General features: G+C 58.4%; 1 protein-coding gene across 1 annotated transcript in view; it reads right to left on the bottom strand.

Annotated features, from left to right (window-relative positions):
• FGF2 (fibroblast growth factor 2) overlaps positions 1-25,185 on the bottom strand; it is a gene marked incomplete at its 5' end in the record, with an annotated part of 35,573 nt that overhangs the window by 6,304 nt on the left and 4,084 nt on the right. Inside the window, one exon of the mRNA XM_045830804.1 lies at positions 2,588-2,691. Coding sequence (XP_045686760.1) covers positions 2,588-2,691 — 104 coding nt within the window. The remainder of the gene's footprint in view (positions 1-2,587; positions 2,692-25,185) is intronic.

Below are 25,185 nucleotides of genomic sequence, written 5' to 3' on the forward strand. Positions count from 1 at the left end.
CCCGGAACGTCCGACCACGGGTCGAGGCGGGGATCCTGCATGGCGGGGGGGGACTGCAGAGCCCCACGCAGCAGTCTGGCCAGGGGCCAGGCAGAGGCCCGAGAGCGGGGAGAAGCCCGCCTCTGGCAAGTGCAAGTTCACAACCGCCGCGCCTCCAGGTTGTAAGGCGCCTCCGCACCCCAGCTGGTGGCTACTGGACCGATACCCACAGTGTCTGTCAGTGCCAGCTCGGTGCCACCGGGTCTGACTCCGAGAGAAAGGTGCCCCTTCCCGAGCCACCGACGGCACCCCGCTGGGTTGGGGGTGCGAGACTACTTTCCCACTGAAGACTGCCGCAGCCCCCGGACTGGCGTGACGGGGACGGGATCGCTGCCGGGAAGGCACGGCAGCAGCGAGCCGCCCAGCGGGGCGGTGGGGTTAGAGGGCGACGGTGGTGATGCAGCGACGGGAGCTGGAACCGCCGCCTGCATCTCCCGTTCCTGTGGGACCGCTGTAGCTCTGCCCCTGCAGAGGGGCGTGGGCTGCATTCCTGAGCATTGCCAAATCCACTCTTACCGCACCGACCCGAGGGAGAACTGCTGTGTGGGGGAGAGTTAGCGCACATGCAAGGAGACAGATGCATTTTGGTTGAAACTGGATGCCATGACCTTAACCTTGGCCGAAGGTGCTGTGTCGTGAAGGAAGGACAGAGAAGATTTATTTTGGAGCCCTGGATGCTTCTGACGGCACAGCATCCGTGTTGGGGAAGCCTGGTGCCTGTTGACCAAGAGCAGAGGTCCCAGCTCTCTGAATGCGAACCTGCAGAGAATTCTGTGAGTTCCCAGACCCACGGTCTTACGTGCACCTCCTCTTTCTAGGACCCCGGTAGCGCCGGAGACGCACCTGGAAGGAAGGTGCGTATCTTCCGTTTCCATCACTTTTGACGACTACGGAGCTTCTGATCATTACAGAGGCACCTACGCCCCAGGCTGCGTCCTCGACAGAAGTAACCCCTCCAGTGGCTGCCTTATGGGGCCGTCATCACCGTCACCGGGTCACTGGTTCTCAGTCCCAGCGAGTGGAAAACCACAGGGCGGCACTCTCAAGTTGCGCACTGAGCCGGGTTCAGAGGCGTAGGACACACTGGAGCTTTAACTCCGTCTGGTCTGGCCGGGGGATCCGCATCAGTTACGGCCGGCCAGTGTGTGCGCCGCCCCCGCCCTCCCCCACCTTCACTGTCGGACAGGAGCCGAGCCAACGCCACTGCGGGAGCCAGGGTGACTCACACCACGTGCGATTTGTCACATCCCGCGGTGAGGAGGGCAGGGGCGAACTCCTCTTCCTCTCCCTGCAGGGGTAAGGTCATCCAGAATCACCCATTGATTCACAGTCCTGGAAATATTTAAAGCCCTGCTTTGGTGGAGCCCCAGCGCATTACATCACCCCTCGGGCTGACAACAGACTGGGAGGAAGAAGAGGCGAGAACAGTGGAAGGAGTGAACGTCTCCCGCAGTCGACCTCGGAGAGCTGTTTCTCACCTAGAACGTCACCCGCGCCCCTGGTGTAACCGTCACCTGGATGCCGGTGGCACCGCAGCCCTGAGCCGGTGCGGACCTCCCCTCTGGGCTCCGGACCCAGGCTGCCGGCCGGGCAGGGCCTCCTCTCCCGAGCTCCTCGCTGGCGAGCCAACCCCGACAGGTCTCCACGGCACCTGGATCAGCTTTTCCCGGGACTCGCTCTGGTCCTCGGTCCCCTCTCTCATCTGCTTCTCCTGCACACCAGGAGCCCAGCAGCCACCTCTGGCTCCCCCCACCCCCCACTCCACTCCTAAATACATGGCCCATCCCGGGCGCTCGCCCTTCCCTCGCCTCTCTGCCCCGCGGTCGGCGGGCTCCCAGTCCAGCCGCCTCAACTCCATCCCCTAGGAAGTACCAGTTCAGGGCCTGCCGTGTATGAGACCCTGATTCTGGCACTCGGTATAAGTGATCTAATTTAGTCTTCACGAAGACTACGAGAGAAGATCATGAGTGTTTTGTATTTTACAAGTAAGGGAACTCTCTCGGAATAACGTGCCCAAGACCGCCCAGCTCAGGGGCAGCAGACCCGGCATTCACACCTGGGATCGGAGCCCACGTGCCCCAGCGGGGTCCACAGCCCAGGGGTTCGCACGGCGCATCTGCAGGAAGAAACCGCTCCTCCGCGAACCACTGCACGACACAAGGATTTAAAGCGACGAAACAAAACTGTGGCTCAGCAGCTCCGCAGAGGACGCAGCAAACCGCAGTGAGCCGGTGGTCAGGCTCAGGGTCAAGGCCTCCTGGCGCCCCGCCCGGGCGGGCGCGGCCTCCCGGAGGCGGAGCTGCCCCGCCGGCTCTGTCGCTGCATCCGAACTCAGCTGTCCTGTCTGGGACGCGAAGACCATGGCACTCCGCACGTCATGGGGCAAACACGGGTACTGACTACGTGTACTCCTGGCGACCCCTCGGCTAAGACTTAATGAAAGCCAGCGCCGGAGCACGAGCAGCGGGGAAGCTCACGAGGGAGAGAACCGCCCCCCCCACCCCCCCCCCACCCCGCCCCCGCCCCGCAGACGGACAGCGTTACTCACGGAAGCCAGCAGGCGGCCGTCCTCCTTCATGGCGAGGTAGCGGTTGGCGCACACGCCTTTGATGGACACGACCCCTCTCTCCTCGGCCTGCAGCTGCAGTTTGACTGGAAGCAACGGGAAGAGTGAGCTTTGTAGCATCGTGGAAAGAGGGGTTGTCGTCACGTTCGTGCAACGCAAAGACCGGGGACGCCTGGGCAACCTGGGGGTCTGCCCCGGGAGATGGGGGGGCGTGGCGAGGGATGGGACGCCTGGCGATGCGATGAGGGTGAGAGGCGGGTTCACGGAGGGGGGTGCCCCGACCCCGCTCTCATTCCAGGGTCATTCCAGGGGCAGGGAGGGGAGGGGAGGGACAGCGTGGAGAATGTTTTCCCTCTGATGTGCAACTTGCCTCCTCCTGGCCGGATTACTGCCTAATTACCTTGTTAAGTGTGCATAAACTTAAGAGTACATAAAATGTAAACCACTTGTGAGAGTTTCCATGCCACGGCCTAAGTCTAAGTTTAAACTCTCTAAAGGTTACTTTTAACCAATTCTTCATAAATAGAATCTAATCAAATTGCTCACTATTACCTTTTTGTTTGTATTTTCTTGATTTCCCATATATCTTACTTGTAGCTTCTCTATCAATCCAATACCAATGCATTTATCTTCCTTTATGGAGGGAATGTGATGTATACCTTTTTGTTTTGCAAATATCTATCTAGTGAAAAACAAAATGTTTATGCTTAATTTGCTCATACACTATAAAAATGATTTTCTGAATAGGCTGGGCTGTTTCACTGTATTATGAATTTTAAGCAGATTGTAGGAAAACAAAAAATATATATTACATGAGTATAACAATGATGCCCATAGACAAAGCATCTAATTAAGTTAAAAATTTTCTATCTTGCTCTTCCTGCACATTCCAAATTTGCTCTCTCCTGCCTAGAACAGCTCCCCTCTCCCACCCCAACCCCGGGACTGGGCTAACAGAGGTCACATAAAAAGTCGGCTCTGGGGCCAACACATGTACGGCACAGCCATGCTGGTTGCAAGGAACACATTTTGGCCCTGGCCAGGCAGCTCGGGTGGTCAGAGCATCGTCCCCATACGCCAAGGTTGTAGGTTGGATCCCTGGTCAGGGCACACACAAGAATCAACCAATGAATGCATCAATAAGTGGAACAACAAATTAACATTTCCCTCTCTCCAAAAACAAAAACAAAAACAATGTTTTTTAAAAAGCACTTTAGATACAAACATCCAGGCAAACTGACTGTAAAATGTGGGAAAAGAAATAAATTGCACGCCCTAAGTGTGAGAAAGCTGGGATGGCTTTATCAGCATCAAGGGCGTGGACCTCAAGGCCAGTGGTGTCACCGAGGATAACAGGGTCCTGCAGTGACGAGAGGGTTAGACACACCGAGAACACACAATAACCCTAAGTGTGTAGCACCTAGTAATAGACTTCTACAGTATCTGGAGCCGAAAGTTGACAGAAGAAATAAACAAGTCAATAAGAACGTGGAATATATGAACATCATCATCAACCAACTTGACCTGATGTTTTAAATCTTAGATAAGGGAGGTTTCTTGCACCTGAGACTTTTACTCTCCTCTTGACGCCCATCCAGTGCGCATTTCCCTAGTGGGCTCCAACCGCTCAGACCAACCACCTTCAGCTGAGACCTTCTCCTTCCGAAGTCACCGTGGGGTTAGGAAATATCAAGGGCCCTGGTCCTGAACTCTTGGTGCTCCTGGTTCTTTTATTTTTCTTTAACAATTTGAGATAGAATTCACACCTGATACAATGCCTTTGAGGTGTACACTCATTTTGATGATTTTTAGTATACCCACAAGTTGTGTGACCGTCACCACAATCAGTTTTAGAACACTGTCATCATCCCGTAGGCCACAGCAGTCACCGCCCACGTCCGCCATGCTGCCACCCCCAGCCCCAGGCCCCACTCCTCTACTTCCTGTCTCTATGGACCTGCCGACTCTGGACACTTCACATCATGGGGTCGTGCAGTCTGTGGCCTCTCGTGACTGGCTGCTTCCGCTTAGCATACGGTGCACCCACGTTGTCTCCTGTACCAGTGCTTCCTTCCCTCTTCACTGCCAAATAATATTCCTTCGACTAGACAGGCCACATCCGACTGACCCGCCAGTTCGTGGACCTTCGGGCTGTTTCCAGCTTGGGGCTATTTCAAAAAACGCTGCCAAGAACAGTCTTGCAAAGATTCTGTAGAGACGTGTTTTCATTTCTCCTGGGTCTACGATGAGCATACCGAAAAGTGGAATTGCTGGGCCATTGGGTAACTCCGTGTTTCATCAGCCTGCTTTCCCAATTTTACGTTTCCGGGTTCCGATTTCTCCACGTCCAGGCCAGCCTTGCTCCAGCGTGTGTGTGTGTGTGTGTGTGTGTGTGCGCGCACGCACGCGTGCGCGTGTGTGAGAGAGAGAGAGAATTACAGCCATCCTAATTCGGTGTGAAGTGATATCCTATGGCTCTTATTTGCATTTTTCTGATGGTAATGACACCGAGTATCTTTTCATGTGCTCATTGGCTATTTGTGTATCGTCTTGAGAAAAGTATCTATTCAGACCATCGGCTCATTTTTATTAGGTTATGTGCCTTTTTATCGTTGAGTTTTATGAGTTCTTGAGGTGCTGCAGACACAGATGTCTAATCAGATATCTGATCTGCACACACTTTTTCCCGTCCTGTGGACTGCCGTTTTACTCTCTTGTCGCTGTCCTTTGAAGCATAAACATTTTGCTTCTCAGGAAATGCAACTTTACCAATTTGTGCTTTCGCGGGTTGCGCCTGTGGGGTCGTACTAAGGGAGCGCTGCCCGACCAAGGTCACGAGGATTGAGGCACACCCGTGCTTTTCCCCACCCACCTTCCGTTCTACCCCATCCGTGTAGTTTCAATCCACTGAGTTGGTTTTTACGTGTGACGTGGGGGCCCAGCTCCACTCCCAGCGGTGGGTATGCCCAGCCGACAAGACCATCACACCCAGTGTCTGCAGGAGCGACACAGGGGGGTTCTCCCCGGAGAAGACGACTGCCAGCCACAAACCCCGTCTCAAACATTTACAAGGACTGAAATCATACAGAGTGTGTGAGAAATCAGGAACAATAAGATATCTAGAAAATCCCCCAAATATTTGCAGATTAAGCAATACATTTCTAAGCAAAACACAGATAAAAGGAATCACAGAGAACAGGAGAAAGTATTTCTAATGATCTGATCATGAAAACTCAATGTGCCCACATGAGAAGTTGTAGCTTTCAATGTTGATAAGCGGGTCCACACAGCGCGCGGCCTCAGCGGTGCACCAGGAGGCCGGCCAGTCCCGTCCAGCAACACAAGCCCACGTGTCCCCCAGGGGGGCCCCGGGGGGCCGGGGTGGCCGAGAGCAGGCTGGCGTGGGGACAGCGGGTAGAGGAACAAGCACAGCCACGTCCCCGGCGTCCTGCCGGGGTTTGACCCCGGTGCTGTGGGAAGTCTCTCTGCGAGGGCTGAGGGCTGGGCCGAGCTCTGAGGGTCAGGGAGCAGGGGACACCGTGCACGAGGTCCAGGGCAAGGCGACACGGGGGAAGGGTATTCCGGGGAGAATCCCAGGGCCGAGGCGGGAAACAGCTGCGCTCGTTCTAAACGGCTAGGTCCCGGGCAGCCGGAGCCACGGGCAAAGCCCAGCCCGACCACGCCCCGGGTCGGGCCACCCCGAGGAACCCGGTCTCCTCCGCCAGAGGGTGGGAAGGGGGCCGGGACTCCAAAGGCTGAACACTCAAGCATATTTCAAAGGCAAAACAAAAGTGGAATATTTAAGGGTGCCTATTGGCACGATGAAACTATTAAGAAAGGCTAAGAAGTGATTCACATAAAAATCCGTGCACTGAGTTGGGGAGGCGGGGCCACCGAGCGGGACAGGGACCCACGGAGGCTGCAGGGCGGCTGGCCAAGGCTCTGCTCTCCGGCCTGAGAGAGGGTCCGGAGCGTGCTCGCCCAGCGAGCACCCGCTCAAGGACACGGTTGCTTTGCGTGGAGTTCTGTAGCTACGGTACGTTTCACACGTTTAAAGTTTTTAACATCAGAAAAGACAAAAAGGACCACACTGAGAGGCCTCCCGACACGGGACCCCCGACGCAGGTCCTTTCGGCGAGCTGGTGACCAGCCACCGCGTCCAGTTTACGGACGCACGGAAGTCAGCAATTCTGATCAACGCAGACTCCTCCCAGCTCTCCGAGGTTGACATGAAGTCCAGTGAGACGTGAAACTACAAAAAATAAATAGTGTACTATCCAAGCTTACAGTTCAACATTTTTCTTTCTGTTGTAGCACAAAAAACAAAAGTTATAAAACTACAAATTTTAATAACCTCATCATCAGGCAAGATCTCGGCCGCTCATCACACGGTTACACCGAAGTCCCCCCTACAGCACCCGTGAGGAGCGGCTGTCTGACTCTGACCGAAACTCCCCGGTGAAAGCGCATTCATTTACCCGGCCTCTCGCACGGGCCCCGGGCACGCAGCAGCGGGACCAGGCCGTCCACCGCGGGGAGGCCGCCCGGGGGGTTGAAGCGCCCGGGCCTTGCCCAGCGTGAGCAGAGGCCGAGTTCTTCTTGCACGGTGGCCACCGTGGCCCAGAATATTTCAGAGCTCCTGTTCTGGAATTTCCTCCAGAATCTGCATGGTTTCCTTGGGAATATGCTCAAGGATGATAAATGTTAAACTCACAAACACCAGTCTGCAGGCGCTGAGGAGGACTTCAGACGGAGCCCAGGGCATCCACCCCATTTATAAACAAGGAAGCTGCTGTTTACTGAGGTTTGTCCTGGTTAAAAAAAATAATAATATATATACACACATATATACACACACACTATATATATATAAATATGTAACATATAAAATACACACACATGTAAATATATAATACTGTACATAAAACAGTTTTTTGGAAACAGTCAGGTCTCAGCTTCCAAGGACAGTGAACACATTTATTCACTCAATGAACATGAACTGTAACAGCTGCGCGCCAGGCACTGCGCTGAGCGGCAGGAAGCACAGAGGAAAACACAGCGCCCCTTTGATCTCGGGGAACACCCGGTGTTGTCGAGGAGACAAGGGACGGCACGCAGGTTAACAGACACGCAGACTCGACAGGGCGCGCGCCACGGGAGGGGTGGGTACGAGCTGCCTCGCGGCCCTCGGGGGGCACACCTGGCCGGGCCTGGGAATCCAGAGTCCCCCGGAAGCACTGACAACCGCGGGGGACCCAAACAGTCTGCAGCAGTTTGCTGGGAAAAGAGAGTAAACGCAACAACAGAGGACCCTCACACGGGGAACTGCAGAAGGAGGAAGGGCGAGCCGGCGGGCCCTTCTGGGGGCGGCAGGCCCTCAGGCGTGGCGAGCGTGCAAGAGGGTGGCAGGGGCGCCGTGGGGCTCCGAGAGAGTGTGCTCAGGAATCCGATGTGTGAGGAGGGGTGGGAGGGCGAGCGAACGCAGGGGAGCAGCTGGGATGGAGAGAAGGCGAGAACCCGCGTGCAATGAAGGAGACCGTGCACGGGAGTGGCCTCGAGACGACAAAGGGAAGGGAGGAGGGAGGGAGGGAGGGAGGGAGGGGTGCAGAATGAGTCCAGGTTTCTCTCTGTCTCATAACCGGGACATTATTGAGACCGGAGATCCAGGGGGAGGGACGAGTTGGCAAGAGAAGACGAGATGGGATCCAGGAAGGCGCACTGAAAGTCTATGAAAAGTCCAGACAGAAGTTTCCAGAAAACATGAATCTGGAGTTCAGAAAAGGGGTCTACGCTGGAAAGGAAGACTCGGAGGTCACAGCACACAGGCTGCCTCGGGCGCCCGGGGGCACCCCGCCCCAGCGGGGAGGCACACAGCGGTCGGAGAGCTGGCTGCAGATGCACATTCCCGGGCGCGGGGCACACTCCTGGGAGCACCAACGGTTACGGGAACTCAGGGCCTGGGAGAGGTGGTCGGCCCACACCCGCAGGGGAAGCTGAGTGTGTGCACACCTGAGAGCTGTGCCCACTCCCACGCGGGCACACTCGCACACGTGGATTTGCAAACTCACAGACAAAACCGTTCCTCTCTGCAGATGGTACAATTTTCTACAAGGAAAATCAGGAGACTAAATGCCACACAGGACATCCTGGCCCGGGTCCCGGGACAGAAAAGGGGCACTAGTGGAAAAAGTGGTGGAATCCAAACAAGGTCTGTAGTTAACAGGAATATACAAGTATCCGTTTTTTTTTTTTAGTTTTGACCAAAGTGCCAAAACAAACTGCCACTTATGTAAGAAGCGAACCTTAGGGAAAGTGGAGTGGAGGGACGGGGGAACTCTCTGTAAAGCCTTTGCAATTCTTCTGTATATCTAGAAGTTTTCTTAAATGTTTTTAAAAGTCAAAATAAAATACAACTGAACTACTAACTACTTCAGCAAGGTTGCTTGATTTAAGAATACAGGGTGCGGTAAAATTAGGTTTAATTGTTCACATGGAAAATAATATAATTAACCAATAAGTAATGTGAGAATAAACTCTGTTTCATGCACTCACAACTGCAAACATACTTTTGCCCCATCCTGTGTATTAACGTCCATGGAATTTCCGAAACCCACAAGCAATGGTTACGACGTGTGATTACATTTTAAAAAGAAACCACTGGGGATAATAACTAAAGGTACTTCTACGGAGAAAGTCATGAAAATGTAGTTTAATAAGATGTAAAAGGGGAGCTTTGCATGCTTCCAAACAGGAAGACTCAATATAGGCACAAGGTCACATCTACAAATGTAATGAACCCCCCAAAAGCAGTCAGAGGCAGAAAAGCAGGGCAGAGGGGAAACCAAGTGATGAGAGACCCTCAGGTGGACCCTCAGAGAGCCCTAGGGTGCCAGGCGGCGCGCAGGAGGCCAGGCGGCGCCGGGCTGGGAGGCGTCCACCGGGCTCACCCGCAGTGAGAATCTGGGAACGGCCAGTGCAAACAGCCCCTTCAGGAAGCTGGACTGAAGGAAACCGCATGGGGCCAGCGGCGAGGATTTCGGCATCGGGCAGACCTGGACTCAAAGCCGGGCTCTGCCCTCTCCTCGCTGAGCGCACGTCGTCGCCTGCACTATGGGAAGTAATCGCCATCGCACACGGCGACGGAGAGAGTTTGAGATCAGATCGCACGCCATCTACGAAAGTCTTAGCAGACAGTGATCATCAGACATGCAGGCCCTCCACTCCACATGCTTCTTTTCTATCGCTCTGCTTGGAGAGCCGAGAAATCATGTTATTTGTTAGGGGACCTTGCACTGGATCAAGGCCATGAGGGTATCTAGGAAACGGCAGGTATGACCTGCATGACACGGCCGGGGCTTCCTTTAAAAACGTGTCGTTTGTGCTGCAAGAACTCTTCCTGTAGCAAGGCTGATGATTCCTTACCTACAGCAAATACATGGAGTTTCTCCATTCTCAAGAGAAATAAACTAAATGGTATACTTAACACAAAGAAAATGCAGGCCGCATGCAATTTCTTAGCCTATTATCCTGCGTTTATCATTTATTCATTCAACAAGATGGTATCAGTTGCCCCTCATGTGTCAAGGACTACTTCAGGAGCTAGAAATACAAGCGTGACCAACAGCCTCAGCGTCTCCATGACAACGGTGTGGTGTGCATTACCTGGGCCAGCATTAATGTTATTTCTCAAGCCACAGTAAAGAGAACCCCTCAAGTTAGTGCCCGAAGGTAATGGGAAGGCGGTTGTCCAATGTTCCATTTCACAGTTCACCCCATCAGTCGGTCGGTCTACTGATGGAAAACACTCCTATCTCCTCTCAGAACACTGTACATACTTTAATTTTTCACTTCCTCATTCAAAACGGCTTTTCCATTTAAAACTGAGTGTGTTCGCTTTCCAGTGGAACTACGTTTTTAAGTAAAAATAAATAACTGAGTTGGGTTTAAGAGTCTCCTTGGAAATGAAATTCCCAAGTAACCGATAACAAACTTCCAAGGCATAACCCGTGGGATTCTTTCCTTCTCTTGGGGATCGTTCACTTTAACGGTGGACCAGGCACGGAAAACTCCCGAATGCAGAGGCTGACTAAGGGGCCCAGGTCACACAAGAAACACATTTGCTGAAATGAAAAACTTTAATTTCCATCTATGTCTATGAACCACTGCAGGAAATGGTCAAATAATTACCACACATCAGGAACCCTAAGCTTATCTATCCCTTTTTTTTCCCTTTTGTGAACAAAACACAAATATGACTAACAATCTTCCAGTCCTTCTCATCAAACTTTCACTTTTTATTACTGCCTTTGCTTCTCATCCAAGAACCCAAAATCCGGATTCCATTCTCGTCACAGCCAAACTGGCTGAAGTTTATGGATAAGAACATTAGACACACAGATATTTCACTAAAATCCTTGCAATTCCTCAGTTTGCAAAGAAGGTTAAAACAGGAAAGAAGGAATAATAGGAAGAAGGAAGAAGGAGGTGGGGAGGGACCGTAACAATCCTCAAATTCCTTCACTACTACTCACTCAGGACACGGCCTTCCGAGTCCATTCATTCTTCTGTGCGTCAGTCCCCGTACACTCAAAATAGAAATTGTTTTTGTTACGGGACCCAAGACTGCCAATGATGACAAAATGTTTAAAATGATTTAAATATAAATAGATGTAATATAATACGTCCTAAATGCCAAATTACATGCCATCATCATTACACTTCTAAGCCACACCATTTAATTTCTGCAATTAAAAAAACCAGAAGAGTTACAGCTGACCTATGCCAAAGACAGAGATTTTGCAAGCAATCCCCATCCATAGGAACCTAGAAAGATCAACTCCCTCCACTATCTCCTCTTCTGGACTTCATGCTTCAAGTTCAAAATGCATGTTTGGGCGGGCTGGGCTGCCGGTCAAGTGCATCAGGCCCGAGTCCTGGGGGCAGCAGATGACTCCTGATCCTCCTGATAACACGGCTCTTGTTTATGAATGGCCGTGGCTTTGACTTCTATTTTGGCATTGGCTAATTAAATCAGACTGATTGCAAGAAACAAGGGAAGACTGTTTGGGACCTTGTTTGTTTGTTTTTAACATATTTTATTGATTATGCTATCACAGTTGTTTTTCTCCCTTTTATTCCCCTCTGCCCTGCAACACCCCTCCCACCATCATTCCCTCCCTTAGTTCATGTCCTTGGGTCATGCATATAAACTTTTTGGCCTCTACATTTCCTGTACTATTCTCAACCTCCCCCTGTCTATTTTCTACCGACCATTTATGCTACCTTTTCCCTATACCTTTTCCCCTATTATACCCCCCTCGATGCTGATAACCCTCCATGGGATCTCCATTTCTGTGATTCTGTTCCTCTTCTAGTTGTTTGCTTAGTTTGCTTTTGTTTTTTTTTATGTTTCAGTTTTTAATAGTTGTGAGTTTGTTGTCATTTTACTGTTCATAGTTTTGATCTTCTTTTTCTTAGATAAATCCCTTTAACATTTCATAATGTTAGGGCTTAGTGATGATGAGCTCCTTTAACTTGACCTTATCTGGGAAACACTTGATCTGCCCTTGCATTCTGAATGAAAGCTTTGCCGGATAGAGCAATCTGGGATGTAGGTCCTTGCCTTTCATGACTTGGAATACTTCCTTCCATCCCCTTCTTGTCTGAAAGGTCTCTTTTGAGAAATCAGCTGATACTCTGATGGGAACTCCTTTGAAGGTAACTGTCTCCTTTGCTCTGGCTGCTTTTAAGATTCTCTCCTTATCTTTAATCTTGGGTAATTTAATTATGTGTCTTGGTGTGTTCCTCTTTAGGTCCAACTTCTCTGGGACTCTCTGAGCTTCCTGGACTGGTATGTCTATTTCCTTCGCCAAACTGGGGAAGTTTTCTTCCATCATTTTTTCAAATAAGTTTCCAATTTCTTGCTCTTCCTCTTCTCCTTCTGACACCCCTATGATTTGGATGTTGGAATCTTTAAAGTTATCCCAGAGGTTCCTAAGCCTCTTCTCATTTTTTTTTTTGAATTCTTGTTTCTTCATTCTATTCCAGTTGAATGTTTATTTCTTCCCTTTGTTCCAAATGGTTGATTTGAGTCCCAGTTTTCTTTCCTTCACTGTTGGTTTCCTGTATATTTTTCTTTATTTCATTCTGTATAGCCTTCACTTCTTCCTTTATTTTGTGGCCATACTCAACCATTTCTTCGAGCATCTTGATACCCAGTGGTTTGAACTCTGCATCTGATAGATTGGCTGTCTCCTCATTGCTTACTTCTTTTCCTAGAGTTTCGATCGGCTCATTCATTTGGGCCACATTCTTTTGTCTCAGTGCACCTGTTACATTGTAAGGGACACAGCCTTAGGCACTCTCCAGGGCAGGGCAACCCACTTCACCGCACTGTGGCGCTGTGTGTGGGGGAGGGGCCGGAGAGGGGCCGGTGCTGCTGGCTCGGCTCTCGTCCCGCTTCCAGTCACTTCCCCCGCTTCCCACAGGTGAACGGTGCCCTTCCAGGTGCTGCCCATTCCCAGGTGGGTGGGCTTGCGTGCGTTCTGGAACCCCGTGTGCCCTCCAGCGGACTCTCCTCTGAGACCGGGAGTGTCTCCCGCCCTCGCAACCCCCATAGGTCTGTGCAGCCGGAGGTTTTGAGGCTTTGGTTGTCCACCGCCGGAGCCCTGTGCTGTGCGGTCCGTCCCACTCCCCAGTTGCTCCTCGCTCTTCACCCACAGGTGAATGTGGGACCGCCTGGTCCGCCAGCCCCTGCCTCGCCCACCCAGGTTCCCCAGCCGCCACCTTGCCGCATGACCTCTCCGCCCCAGCGGCCCACCTCTGCCCCTCCTAACGGCCTGTATGACGCTTCTTCTTTAACTCCCTGGTTGTCGGACTTCCACACACTTTGATTTTCTGGCAGTTCCGGTTGTTTCTCGTTTTTCAATTGGTTGTCATCCTTCTTCCGGTTGTGTGAGGCAGTGAGGCGTGCCTACCTGCGCCTCCATCTGGGCCAGAAGTTGCAAGCATCACTGTGGCTGCCTGTCTGCTGCCACGTCACAGAATCCGGTGGCAGGAAGAAGTTATGCACAAGCAACAGATTTCTCGTGTCTCGGTGGCTGCATGTCCACAGAGGGCCGTGGTTTTCATAGCAAACAACCCCAAGACCCGTTCTGGTACCGCGTGACCACCGCACACTTCCCTGTGCTTCCTACAGTGTTTGCCGAAGGAGCAGGCTCCCCGGCCCAGGGGCAGGAGCCTGTGCCGCGCACGGGACAGCTCGCGCATCCGGGGCCTGGCGGCGGGAGCGCCAGGGGAGCCCCGCGGCAGGCAGGCCCGGGAGGCGGTCGTGTCCCAACGGCGATCACACGGCCGGAGCCTGACCTTCGTCGGGGTTGGCACCGGCTAGCAGCTGAGAAACGCTTCTACCACAGAACAGCGGAGCTTTCTGCATCTTTGTTCTGTATACAAACCCGTTCTCGAAGCTTCCTTACCCACCCCTTTGGTCTACCCCCAAGTAAGCGGACCTCAGCACTGAAGCGACCGTGGAAACCCCTGTAGTAAAAGGGGGGTAACCAGCTCTGAGGACCGCGGGTTCCGTGCCCAGAACACGCAGTGCGGAGCCACTTGGGGACAGGCCTCAGAGGGGCGGGGGGTGGGGGGCCCCATGCTCAACGGCCCCCCCGCAAGTCCCAGCTCACAGGGCCACCGCCGCTCAGAGGCAGCCCGGTCGGAGCTTACACCCCAAGACACACTCACTCACACGTGCGCACATGCACACACAGCGAGGGAAATCTGGCAGATTCTGACTGTGGACCTGGCCAGAGCACCCCGAAGTCAGATGCTGCTCAAGACGAACCGGCACCACCGCAGCCGCCCCCAGCAGGCACCCGACATGCCCGGGCCACGGGGCACGTCCTCCCTCCGGCCTCTTCTTGGCGGCGATTCCCTCTGTGCTTTCCAAACGCTTCTTGGACGATTGCGAGAGCCTGCGTTCTCGCTCAAGTGCGCTGCCCCGCGGAGATAACGCAACCAGGGTAGCTGGCCGTGCGCCGCGCCCCGGGGGGGTGGATGCCAACACCACGCCGGGCTGTCTGTGTTCCCGGCACCTCCCTCTGGGCTGAGAAGTCCACATTCGTCGACAAAAATCTCACAGTTCAGGCGGCTCCAGCACCGAAAACAGAGCAGCAAGTGTGTGCAGGGGGAAGTGGGGGCTGGGCGGCAGGGCACGGCCTGGGGAGGGGCGGGGGCGGGGGCAGCCCCGAGTGCGGCGGCCGGGGAGCAGTGCTCTCCCACGCTCACTGGAGCTGACTGGGAAGAGGGAAAACCGTCAGGAAAACACCTTTCCAAGCCGGCCTGAGGCCAGGGTGGTTTTTACTGGGGTCTGATGAAAACAGCCGGGCTGCACGTCCCTCCGTCAGTGACGGGTGCTGCTGCAGCCTCTGCTCCTCCGGAAAACCCCGGCTGCAGCCAGGAGCTCCAGGCCCCTCTCCAAGGCGTCGGAGGAGGCCCTCCCAGGGAAAGTTCTCCCGGCACCCTGCACGCCAGGGCCGGCTGGGCTTGGAAGGCTGGAACCGGCTCCCCCCGCCTCCCAGTTGCCAGGGAGAAGCAGGCACCCTGCCCGGCTCTGCTGAGAGCCCAGGGGGACAACACGGGGCCTCAGGGAGGCGAGGGCGCAGCGCCAGCCCCAGAACGCAGCTGCCGGCCGTGAAGTCCAAGTTAATGAGGCTGCGAGGGCCACGGCGCGCTGAGCTCTTTGCAAGAGGGCACTCGGCCCTGGGGCTGGGGGCTGGTGGGCTGGGCGATGCCTCAGACCTGCCCGCCTGCCCGCCCTCTCCTTACAGGGTGCCCCGATCGGCGGCTGAGGGTGACCGCCCTCGCTGGCCTTGCGGAGAGGCTGTCCTCTGGGATGGAAAGGAGCGGCATTGACAGCACGCCCGGGAAGGGGGGATGTGCCATCGGAGACAAGGCCTTCCCGAGACAAGGCCTCCGCGGCCGTCGGTGTAACTGCCGTGTCCCCAGAGGGACGGGAAGGGCGTCTGTCACTGTCCTGTTGTAACACTGGACCTGGTCCAAAAGACGCACACACCTAGAAAGAAGTACGACAGCTCTCCTCCCCACGTCCCCCACGCGCCCTGCGGCGGTCCCCCGGCCCGCGGCGGGACTACTTAGCTAAGCCTCCGCTCTGCCCACTCACGTCCGAGTGCTCCATAAATATGTGTCTTTAACCCTGAGGCTATGGCACGGGCTGCGCCCTGCATCTCTCCCCCTTTAATACGTCAGCACGCTCATCCTTTTATCCGACTCCGTCCATGTTGTCTATTTTAGTTTATAGAAAGAAGTTCAACTTTAACTCAAGCTCTGCTTCTGTTCTTCAGCCAGCGAACACTTGGGAGGCGCCTCCCGCGTGCCCGGCCTGGCCGCCCCGATAACGGTGAGGCCAGACTGACTGGGTGGCCGTGCGCCAAAGCCCAGCCAGGGGCGGCGCGGTGAGCGAGAGGCAGGCCGAGATTTTTTGAAGGAAGGGATTCTGCTAAAGGGGCCGGATCTCTGACCCCCCTCGGAGCCCCGTGCACTTTACATCTTCCCGGCCCACCCCCTCCATGTGTGGTCTAAGACATCTGCAGTGCAGATGGACTGAGACTCGGTCGTCAGGTGCCTCCCCTCCCCCTGCTCCAGCTCTGGAGGGTGGGTGACACCCCACAGCTAAATAGAAGAAGGAGAAGGAGAAAGGGGAGACGAGCTGTGTTTACATTTCCCAGGTAGAAGCATGAAAACTGCTGGGGGTCATCTGGGGAGAGAGCTGGTCAAAGGACAACATCCGATTTGACGGCCGGCACCAGCTCCCCGAGGAGAGCGCTGAACTGCTTATCTGGCCGCAAGTGCAGCTGGTGGATGCACCCTCGAGCCCCCGGAGCAGTGCCCACGCGAAGGCGCTTTCCAGGCCGCAGGGGCCGGGAACCTGGCTGTGGCCGAGGCTGACTCTGGCGGCCCCAGGGAGCCGCACCTCCGGACACGTCCTGGTGGAGCCCCTCCCACACTGACTCTGGTCCCGGTGCGCGGCCTGAGGCCCATCCGCGGGGCGTTCAGCAAACACGGAGTGAACGCGCTTCGATGCCGGAGCCTGCGCTCCAGCGGCCTCTGCTCCTGAGCCCAGTCCCTCGGGAAAGGGGCCCACGCTGGTCTCACGCAGAGACCACGCGGGGAAGGAGCTTCTCCGGCCCCAGCGCCCCCGGCTGGGGGGCGGACACTCTGGACCTTCCTGTCTCCGGTGCTATTTGTCTACAGCTGCATGAGAAGCCCCAGACTGCCGGCTGAAGGACCAGGCAGCGGGACCCGTCCACCCGTGCAATCACCAGGAACCACCACGTGGCCAGGACGGGCCATCACATGCGACATGCTCGTTACGTGACAGCACCGGAGCCCTGGAGGACGGGCGAGACACACGGCGGGCGCAGCTCACAGCCACTGAAGGCCTGCCTGGCAGCCCTGTGCCCGGTGCCCCGCCTGCAGCAATCTGTGTGCACACTCACGCCGCCGCGGACACTCTTGCCGCCTCGGACACAGCAGCCGTGACCGGGGAACCGGCACTTCCAGAAACGAAGGAGCTCACCCAAGATCCTACCGCTGGAGAGGCACAGGCGAGCCGTCAGCCCAGGCCGGCCTCGCCCGCACGCGTGTGGACGACGGAGCCGTGAGCACAGCCCCGCCGGAGGAGCGCCAGGGCAGAGCACGGGGATTCCACGAGGTCCAGGGATGGACATGCCCGCAGCCCTCTCCGGGAAGCTGGTGGGTCCCCTCACCCCAGGGTCCGGCCGCGTCTCCGAGAGCCACGCCCGGGGCCCCTCCGGCTGAGGGGGTCCGGCCGCCGCGCCCAGGCCTCAGGATCACCCGGCCACCTCCGGGGCCGCGAGGCCCGGTGCAGGCACCTGCCCTTCTGGGCACAGGCTCTCCTCCCAGGGCCCCGCCTACTTGTGGGGACAGTATCGGCCGGTCCCCAAACTCCCTCCTGGGCCCTCCAGCAGAACCAGACGCAAGTGTCCTGAGGGTTTGGCTCTTAGGAACCACCCGGCCCAGACCGTTCGGGTGAAGGCTGGGGGGCACAGCCCCAGGCTGGCAACCTGCTCTGCCCCGGTCACCTCGGGACCCGGGGCTGCCCACCAGCCGTCCTCACCCTGCCCTCTGCCCGGGCGCCGAACCGCACAGACACGTGCGAAGCGTGTCACACTGTCACTCCCTCCCGCGGCACCCTCCCAGGGAACGAACGCTAACACCGCGCCGGGCTCCGAGCAGCGGGTGCCGCGTGGATGCCGCGGGCGGGGGAGGGCAGGGGGCGCGTGAAAACACCAGCCAATGTGCGGTCTCATCCTCCCACCGGACAGCCAGCCGGGTGCTACGGGCTGCTGGTCACCATGGGTCACTGCCACCGCGCTGGGGTCAGGCCTCGCCTCGCTGGACGCGTGAAGCCTCCGTCTGGCCTCCAAACGGCCCCCAGACGACCGCTCTCCCGCCACCAGACTGAGGTCTTTCCTCCTTCAGGGTCCGACCCCGCCCTTCCTCCTCGCTGGCGCCACCCATGGACGGGTCACCGCCACTCGCTGAAAACCTCGGGGTCCGGCACCCGATGCCCCTGTCAGCATCTTCGAAGACGCCCTGTTCGGGCGGCAGGCCCACCAGCAGCCGGGCCTCAGAGGTCCTTGTGTGACCCAGCCCACGGCCTGCGTGCCCCCGTGGCCGAGTCACCCTCCAGGGCTGGTCACCGCGAGCGCCACCCAGACGCACCCGCCCGCCCCTCTGCGGGCTCCACAGCCTCAGGTGCCGCTGGACGCAGACCCCGCCGTCCCCCACCAGTCCTGAGCCTTGGGGGCCTCGCGTCCTTCTCGGCCTGCACTCAGGGCCGCCCTCCCTCCCCTCCCGTCTCCTGCTTTCCCTCCGGGGCTGCACAAGCCGAGCCCCTGGGGCCACCTGCCTCTACGCGCACGCACACACTCTGCTGGCCAGACCCCGGGGAGGACACGGCCAGCCAAACAGGGGCTCCCAGGGGGGTGGGGTCCCCCCCACTGCTCGGGCAGGCCGTCCCCGGGTCCCTCTCCTCTCCGCACAGCAGCCACAGAGCCGACCCCACGCTCCACAGGCTGCCTGGCCAAGGCCGCCCTCCCTCCCCCCCTCCCGCCTCCAGGGAAAGACTGATCACACAGATGTAAGGTCCCTCGATGTCCCCGAACTTAACCACAGTCCCCTCACGCCGTGCTAGCCACGCTGAGCTCACCACGCCGTGCAGCACAGTCGTCTGTTTTCTACAGCAACTGTCACCAGCGATCTGGCGTTTGGTGCTGTTTTGCTACCAACTGGCACGTTGACACCGGTGCATTGGGTGGCACTCTGGCACGGGCTGGGGCTTCCCAGTGGGGGCACCTCGTCCCTGAGGACAGAGAGGCCAACACAGAGGCCCCGCCAGGAGACCCGGGCGTCCGGGATGCAGGTCCGGGTCACCCGCAGTGTGTGGCCCCCAAACCCACACCCCAGAGCCCAGCCCCCTCCCGGCAGTGCCCACCACGGATCCGGGAGGTGGGCTGGCATCTGCTGGCCACCACCCTTCCTTGCGTCACCAGGCCCCGTCAGGCAGGAGGCTGGGCAGCCCGCCCACCGCAGACGTGCCCCTGGCCCTGCTGGCGCCGCTGCCCCGAGCAACGCTCCTCCTGTGCAGGGACCGAGGGCGGAGCTTTGACAGGAGCGTCGGGGACTTCCGATCGCAGGGCAGAGGGCGGCTCAGAAAACACAGTCGGCCCGTCCACGTTGTCAGGCACAGCCTCACGCCCCTCTTCGGGCGGGTCCGGCGCCTGGCGCTGAGCCCCGGCACCGCTCTGCGGTGAGGAGAACAGGCCGCCGCGCAGCACAGGGCAGCGGGCAGGGCCGGGGGGGACAGGCAGCGGGGGCCCTTCCCGGGGCCACGGGCAGTCGCGGCTGACACGTCTCCGCACGCACAGACGTGGGCAGCACTGCCGTCGGGGGTGGGGGGTCGTCTGTGTGTGTGCGTCTGGTCTAGGGATGTCCCTTCTTCCGGGACAGGACCACCGTCCTCGTTTCCAGAAATCCCGACAAAGCAAAACCCACCCAGGAACAGAACCAGGAGGCAGAAGCTAATGAAGGACCGCGTGGCTGCTCAGGAGGCTCCTCGGAAAACCGAGGATAAAGCTGCCACGCGATGCGGCGGCCACGCTTCCGGCCATCTGTCCAGAGGACACGGAGCGGCCGTCTCGGGAGGACACGCACACCCGCGGGCTCACGGCCGCGCGGGGACACGCCCGTTGGGGGCGGGCGGACACTGGGTGCACTGACTGCAGGGGTCCGTGTCCTCCAGGACCCCGGCCAACAGGACCGCCTGCCCGGTGCCCCTGCACCCCATCCCCGCCCCGGAGTCGCTCCGGCTAGAGAGATGCAGAACTGTGAGCACCGAAGCGCGGCCAGACTTGCAAACACTCGCAAAGTAGAATATTCCTCTTTCCACGTGCGATTTTTTTTTGACCAATGTCTTACCCCGCAGAACGTGAGGAAGTAAGGTTAATCCTGTATTTAAGGGTTTATTCTGTATTTAAAGATTAAGCCCTATCTTTAAAGGTTAAATTCAGAGAAAGGCTCTCCGAGGGTGTGTTTCTGACGCGGTGAAGAGTAACACGGGGGCGCTGGCTTCGCCAAGTGCAAGGTTACAGGAAGCCAGAGTCAGAATTTCCAGGAGGAAAGGGACCTTCCTCTCCGGTGGCCCATCCAATTCAAGCAGCCGTCAGCCAGCGAGCAAATGCCACGCCCCATCACACACACACACACACACACACGCACACACACACCGTCTGCCAGCCAGCCAAGGCTAGAATTAGCTGCGAGGAGAAAGGTCAAATGACATGGGAGAAAAAAAAAATCTCAGGCAAGAAAGTACGACAATCAATCAAATCACTCCCATATAACGAAGACACACAGCAGGGTTCGGGTGAACGACACATACTATCGGGCAGCAGAGAGATCAGCGTCGCTTCTCACGGAGGCACAGACTGTTCGGCCAGGGACACATCTCTGAACGGAGGCACGGTCGGCCTCTGCCCCTTTCTTCCGCTCCTCGGGCGGCAGCGGCCACCTACACACCTACGAACTGTTTTCCGTTTGCAGAATGATTCAGCCCAGGGGGCCGTCGCCGGGCGATCTCTCCCACCCACCCTCGCAGACATCACATCACAAAGGCCCTGACTCACTCTGTCGCCGCACGGCTCCTGTCCTTTTACGAGTTTTCAGATTGTTGTCATGAATGCCGGCTGGCTCGTAAGTCCGAGTGAACTTTGGGATGAAGTGATCTGTGCCGTTTCTGGTCGCCAAGAGGACACGAACAATGGTCCCAGACAGCCCTTCATCCCCATTTGCCAAATGATTCACGGGTTCAGACTGGGGAGAGAGATTTACCGATCCGAGTGCTAATTCTTGCGTCGTCATCGCTGAGTGAGAGCATCGCCGCCCGTCCCGGGGCCGGCTAGAAGCGTGGGTGTCATTCAGTAGCCGACAGGAAAACTTTCCACAATAAAAAAGCAATCCTAACAGATGATGAAGTTTCAGCTTTGCCGCCTCAAGGGGTCGGCAGAAAGAGCTACCGTGAGGCCACGGTCCACATGTCCACCCTGCAGGCCCCCCACTGAGGTGCTCACGCGCGTCGCCCCCGGCTGCGGCGCCCGGGACACCCGGAGGTCCATCGGAAGCCCCTCTCGGGCTGCCACCGGGCCCTTCACCCTGCGACACAGCCCCGGGGCCCCCGCGAAAAGTCGCTTCATCTCGGAGCAGAAAGGGAGCGGGTGGCGAGGTGATGGTGTTTGAATTTCCATTTAAAAAGGTCCTTACCAACCAATCATCTCAGTCCAATACCGGGACGAGCAATGACACCCCGCCACGCTCTCCGAGACCCCCTGCAGACGGCGCGCGGAAGGACTGGCTGGCGGTGGGGTGGGAGTGGGCCCGGGCAGCTCCGGGGCCGGCGGGGGCCGAGGGGGAGCGGACTCGGGAGGCGGAGGAACCGCTCTGGCTAAAGGCTGAGGGGGCAAGGAGGCTGGGGTACCGGCTCCTTTCTAGGGTGCACGTGGGACTGAGACCGTCTTCGGGTGGCCACTGAGTCCGAGGACAGGCACAAAAATTCGGACCCGGCCCTTGTCCACTGTCCCCAGGGGCGGGACCACAGACGCGTTAGGTGCTGAGGGCGGACAGGCGCCGAGGACTCTGGGAAAGGCAGGGGCGGACAGTGGGCTCTCCCCGGGGAGCCTAAGCAGGGCGTCCCCGGGAGAAGACTCTGGAGCCAGCTCCGAAACACTTCTTCAGGAAAACACAGCCGGGGGAGGAGTCCTGACCAGAACCAGGGCTTTGCCAGAACGCGGGGCCACACGAGGACAGGCCAGGCATCGTCACAGCGATGGTTCTGAAGCTGGTTCTGAAGGTCGGACGCTGGGGCCGAAGCGCAGGCGCAGGAAGCGTGGCCGGGGGCGGGGGGGGGGGGAGGCGGTGCACAGGTGGGGACGGGATGGGGCAGGTGGGCCACGCAGGGTCTCGCGCTCGGCGCGGAAAGGGCAGGGACTCCGCAGGCAGGGCAAAGGGAGGTCACGGAGGCAGGGCGGGCGCCGGCCGCGCTGGGAGGTCTGGGGGCTGGGAGAGGAGTTCCACTGCCCACAGAAATCTGCAGGAAGCGTGCACGTCGGCGGGCGTGACGCTCGGTGCTGCTTTGTGCGTGTGGGGCTGAGGGGGCGACGGTGTGTCGGTCCCCCCAGCGGTGGGAGACTCGGGACGGACCCAGAAGGGAGGCGGGGGCGGAGGCCAGGGCGGACCTGCCGGAGGGGCAGGGTCTGCAGACGGAGGGAGGGGAGAGGCCGGGGCCGGAGCCATGGGGGTGGGAAAGCCGGACGCCAAAAGACGGAGAGACCAGGAGAAGACAGCTGGACGGGGTGCAAGAGGGCCAGGGAAGTCTCCGGAAGACGACAGCGGCAGGCGATGCGCAGTGAAATCATCCTTGCGCCCAATGTCAGAACGCGGGGGACGAACTGGATGCGGCCACGTGACGCGGGGCCGGGAACGGTGGACGCAACGTCCGGAGCGAACGAGAGACAAGCGGACGCGCCCGAAGGGGAGAGCGCAGGACCCCGGGAGACGGCCCACCGAGAACCAACGGACGGACGGACGGACGGCGCGGGCTCCCTGGGGGAACTCCCCGTCACCTGGGGCGCGACCGAACTCTCCCGGTTCCGGACAGGACACAGTTCCTCGGGGGAGTTTCAAACTGTCCCGGAAAGTGACTCCCCGTTCCCTAAAGTGCCCCCAAGCGTCAAGACCCCCAAGCGTTAAGGCTAACAGGCGGCCTGGCAGATGCCCAGGCATTCCGCAGACACACCGTGCTGCACGAAACCCCTTCCCTGAGACGGGCCACGCGTCTCGCCGTCTGTGCCGCCGCACCGAACACGGCGGGAGGCCGCCAGCGTCGTGAGCGGAGAGGAGCCCGCTCCCAGGACCCAGCCAGCTCAGGCCTACGCCGCACAAAGTCCCTCTTTAAAAACCCGCTTCCTTCCTGGCTGATGTCAGCTGCTGTTTAGTTCTAAATTTTAATGCTAAATCCATGCAGAGCTTACTTATACATTAAACCAGGAAGACTCCTTCTGACTGGGTGATTGTGCCCGGAACCTAACAGCGTTCACACACCTCCTCCTCAGGCGCTGACGTCCAGAAACCTCGGACACCTGAGAACCCTTCCTTCCAGGACCCTGCGGGATAGTGCAGTTTGGCGGGGAGGTCAACACGGGGAAGTCGGCGGCCCTTTGAGCACACCCCACCCCCGGGTTTCTGTGAGTGAGGAGCAAGCACCGGGGACACAACGGTCAGCCCGATCGGTGGCCGCCCTGAGCGGGAAGACTGACGGACGGTGAGACGGACATTAAACACCGAGTACTGGCCGTCTGCGTCCGTCAGCCCCTCCGAACTCCCTCGCACCAGAAAACACCCTGGAGGCACTCAGAAGAGATTGGTCCGGCTTCTCAGAACCCCGGTCCACGGCTCGGGGGGCGAGGGTCCCCGGGACCCGCCACCGTGCGGTCCTCTCCCACGTCCCTGTGTCCCCGCGGCCGTGAATCACGGGGCGTGGCGGGGGGGGGGGGAGTCGGGGGGCAGGACAGAGCGCAGCAGCCGACCTCGAGGACACAACGGGGGGCGGGGGGCAAGTCACGAGGCCACGGCCGCACTTCCCGGCGACGCCACGCAGCCCCGCGTTCCCAGCAAAACCCCGCACGGAGAGCTGTAGCCCCCGATTGTCTCCCAGACCCCCCGAGTTACGAGTGAGGAGCCCTGCCGACACCTGAGCCAAGAGCGAGACCAGCACCCGGACCCCGCAGCGCAGGGGTGACGAGCTCGGCCGCGGAACAGAGCAGAACAGAGCCGGGTGCACAGAACACGGACGGGAGGGTCCCCCGAGGGCCTGACCGCCTGCGTCTGCCCCTTGCCAGGCCGGCGTCTCCGGAGGCCGAGCTCGGGGCAGGGGGGCGCCCCCCGGCAGGGCGGGCAGAGGGACGGTCCTCACAGTGCAAGTGGGGCCCCAAACCGCCTTTTCTGACGCTGCCCACGGAGACGTCCGAGAATCCACATGCACACGGGTAAGGCCGGTTTTACAATCACAACGTGCGAAAGATGGCTCTTGTTTTCATGATCACGTCTGCAACGCTTTACTTTCAAAGTAAGGTCGCAGACCCTGGCCGCCATAAATCAAAACGCGAAGATGCATAAGCCCGTGGCCACACGCCGCTGTGGGCGTCCCACCGCACAGCGGCCACACGACGGACCCACGCGGGGGCCCGCCAGGGGCGCCGCTGCTCCCGGGCTGGAGCCACTGGGCGTGGCGGCCTCCTCGTCCACGGCCCCTGAGGTGTGGTGACGCCTGTGACTCGTGCGCTGTCCTTCCGCGGCCGCGCTGATTGCGGGATGTTCGCCACGTGAGCTACGGAGGGCTTACTTCACTGGTTTACTGCGGACAAACGGCGGCACAGTGAAGGCCAAGCTCACGGAGGCAGACCAGGGGGTCCGCGGGCAGGCAGGAGCCGAGCGGGTGAGCGGGCAGAGTCCGGTGCCACCCGCCCAGCGGGTGCGTTTAGGGGAAGGAAGCGAAGGGGAGACGCTCTGTCCACCAGCCCAGGGACACGGCAGAGGCCGCCTGTGGGCGAGGGAGGGGGACTCGCCCTGCCAGCACCCTGGGGCAGAGGGCCCTACCCAGGGGGACCCCGAGGGTGCTCGCTCTGAACGGACAGAGCGATGAGGCCGGGGGCGGGCAGGGGCAGAGGCGACGGGCCAGGTGGGCGAGGCACCCGCTCCGAGGGTCACAGAGGAGACAGGCAGGTGAACCTCGACACCCTCCTCTTCGACAGAAGGAGGTCGGTGAGCCAGGAGGTCTGGACTCCCCCCGAGTGCCGCAAGCCCAGGGGTTTGTTACGGTCGGGGCTGCGGGCAGGGTGCCTCCAGGGTGACCCCCGGATCCGACCTGGCCCACAGGGGTGGGGGCGGCGGCGGCAGGGCCTCAGCCCCGCTGGTCCCAGCTCCCCTTG

This window comes from Phyllostomus hastatus, unplaced genomic scaffold, assembly GCF_019186645.2.
Source record: "Phyllostomus hastatus isolate PE091 unplaced genomic scaffold, TTU_PhHast_1.1 phas_contig_159, whole genome shotgun sequence".
NCBI lineage: Eukaryota > Metazoa > Chordata > Mammalia > Chiroptera > Phyllostomidae > Phyllostomus > Phyllostomus hastatus.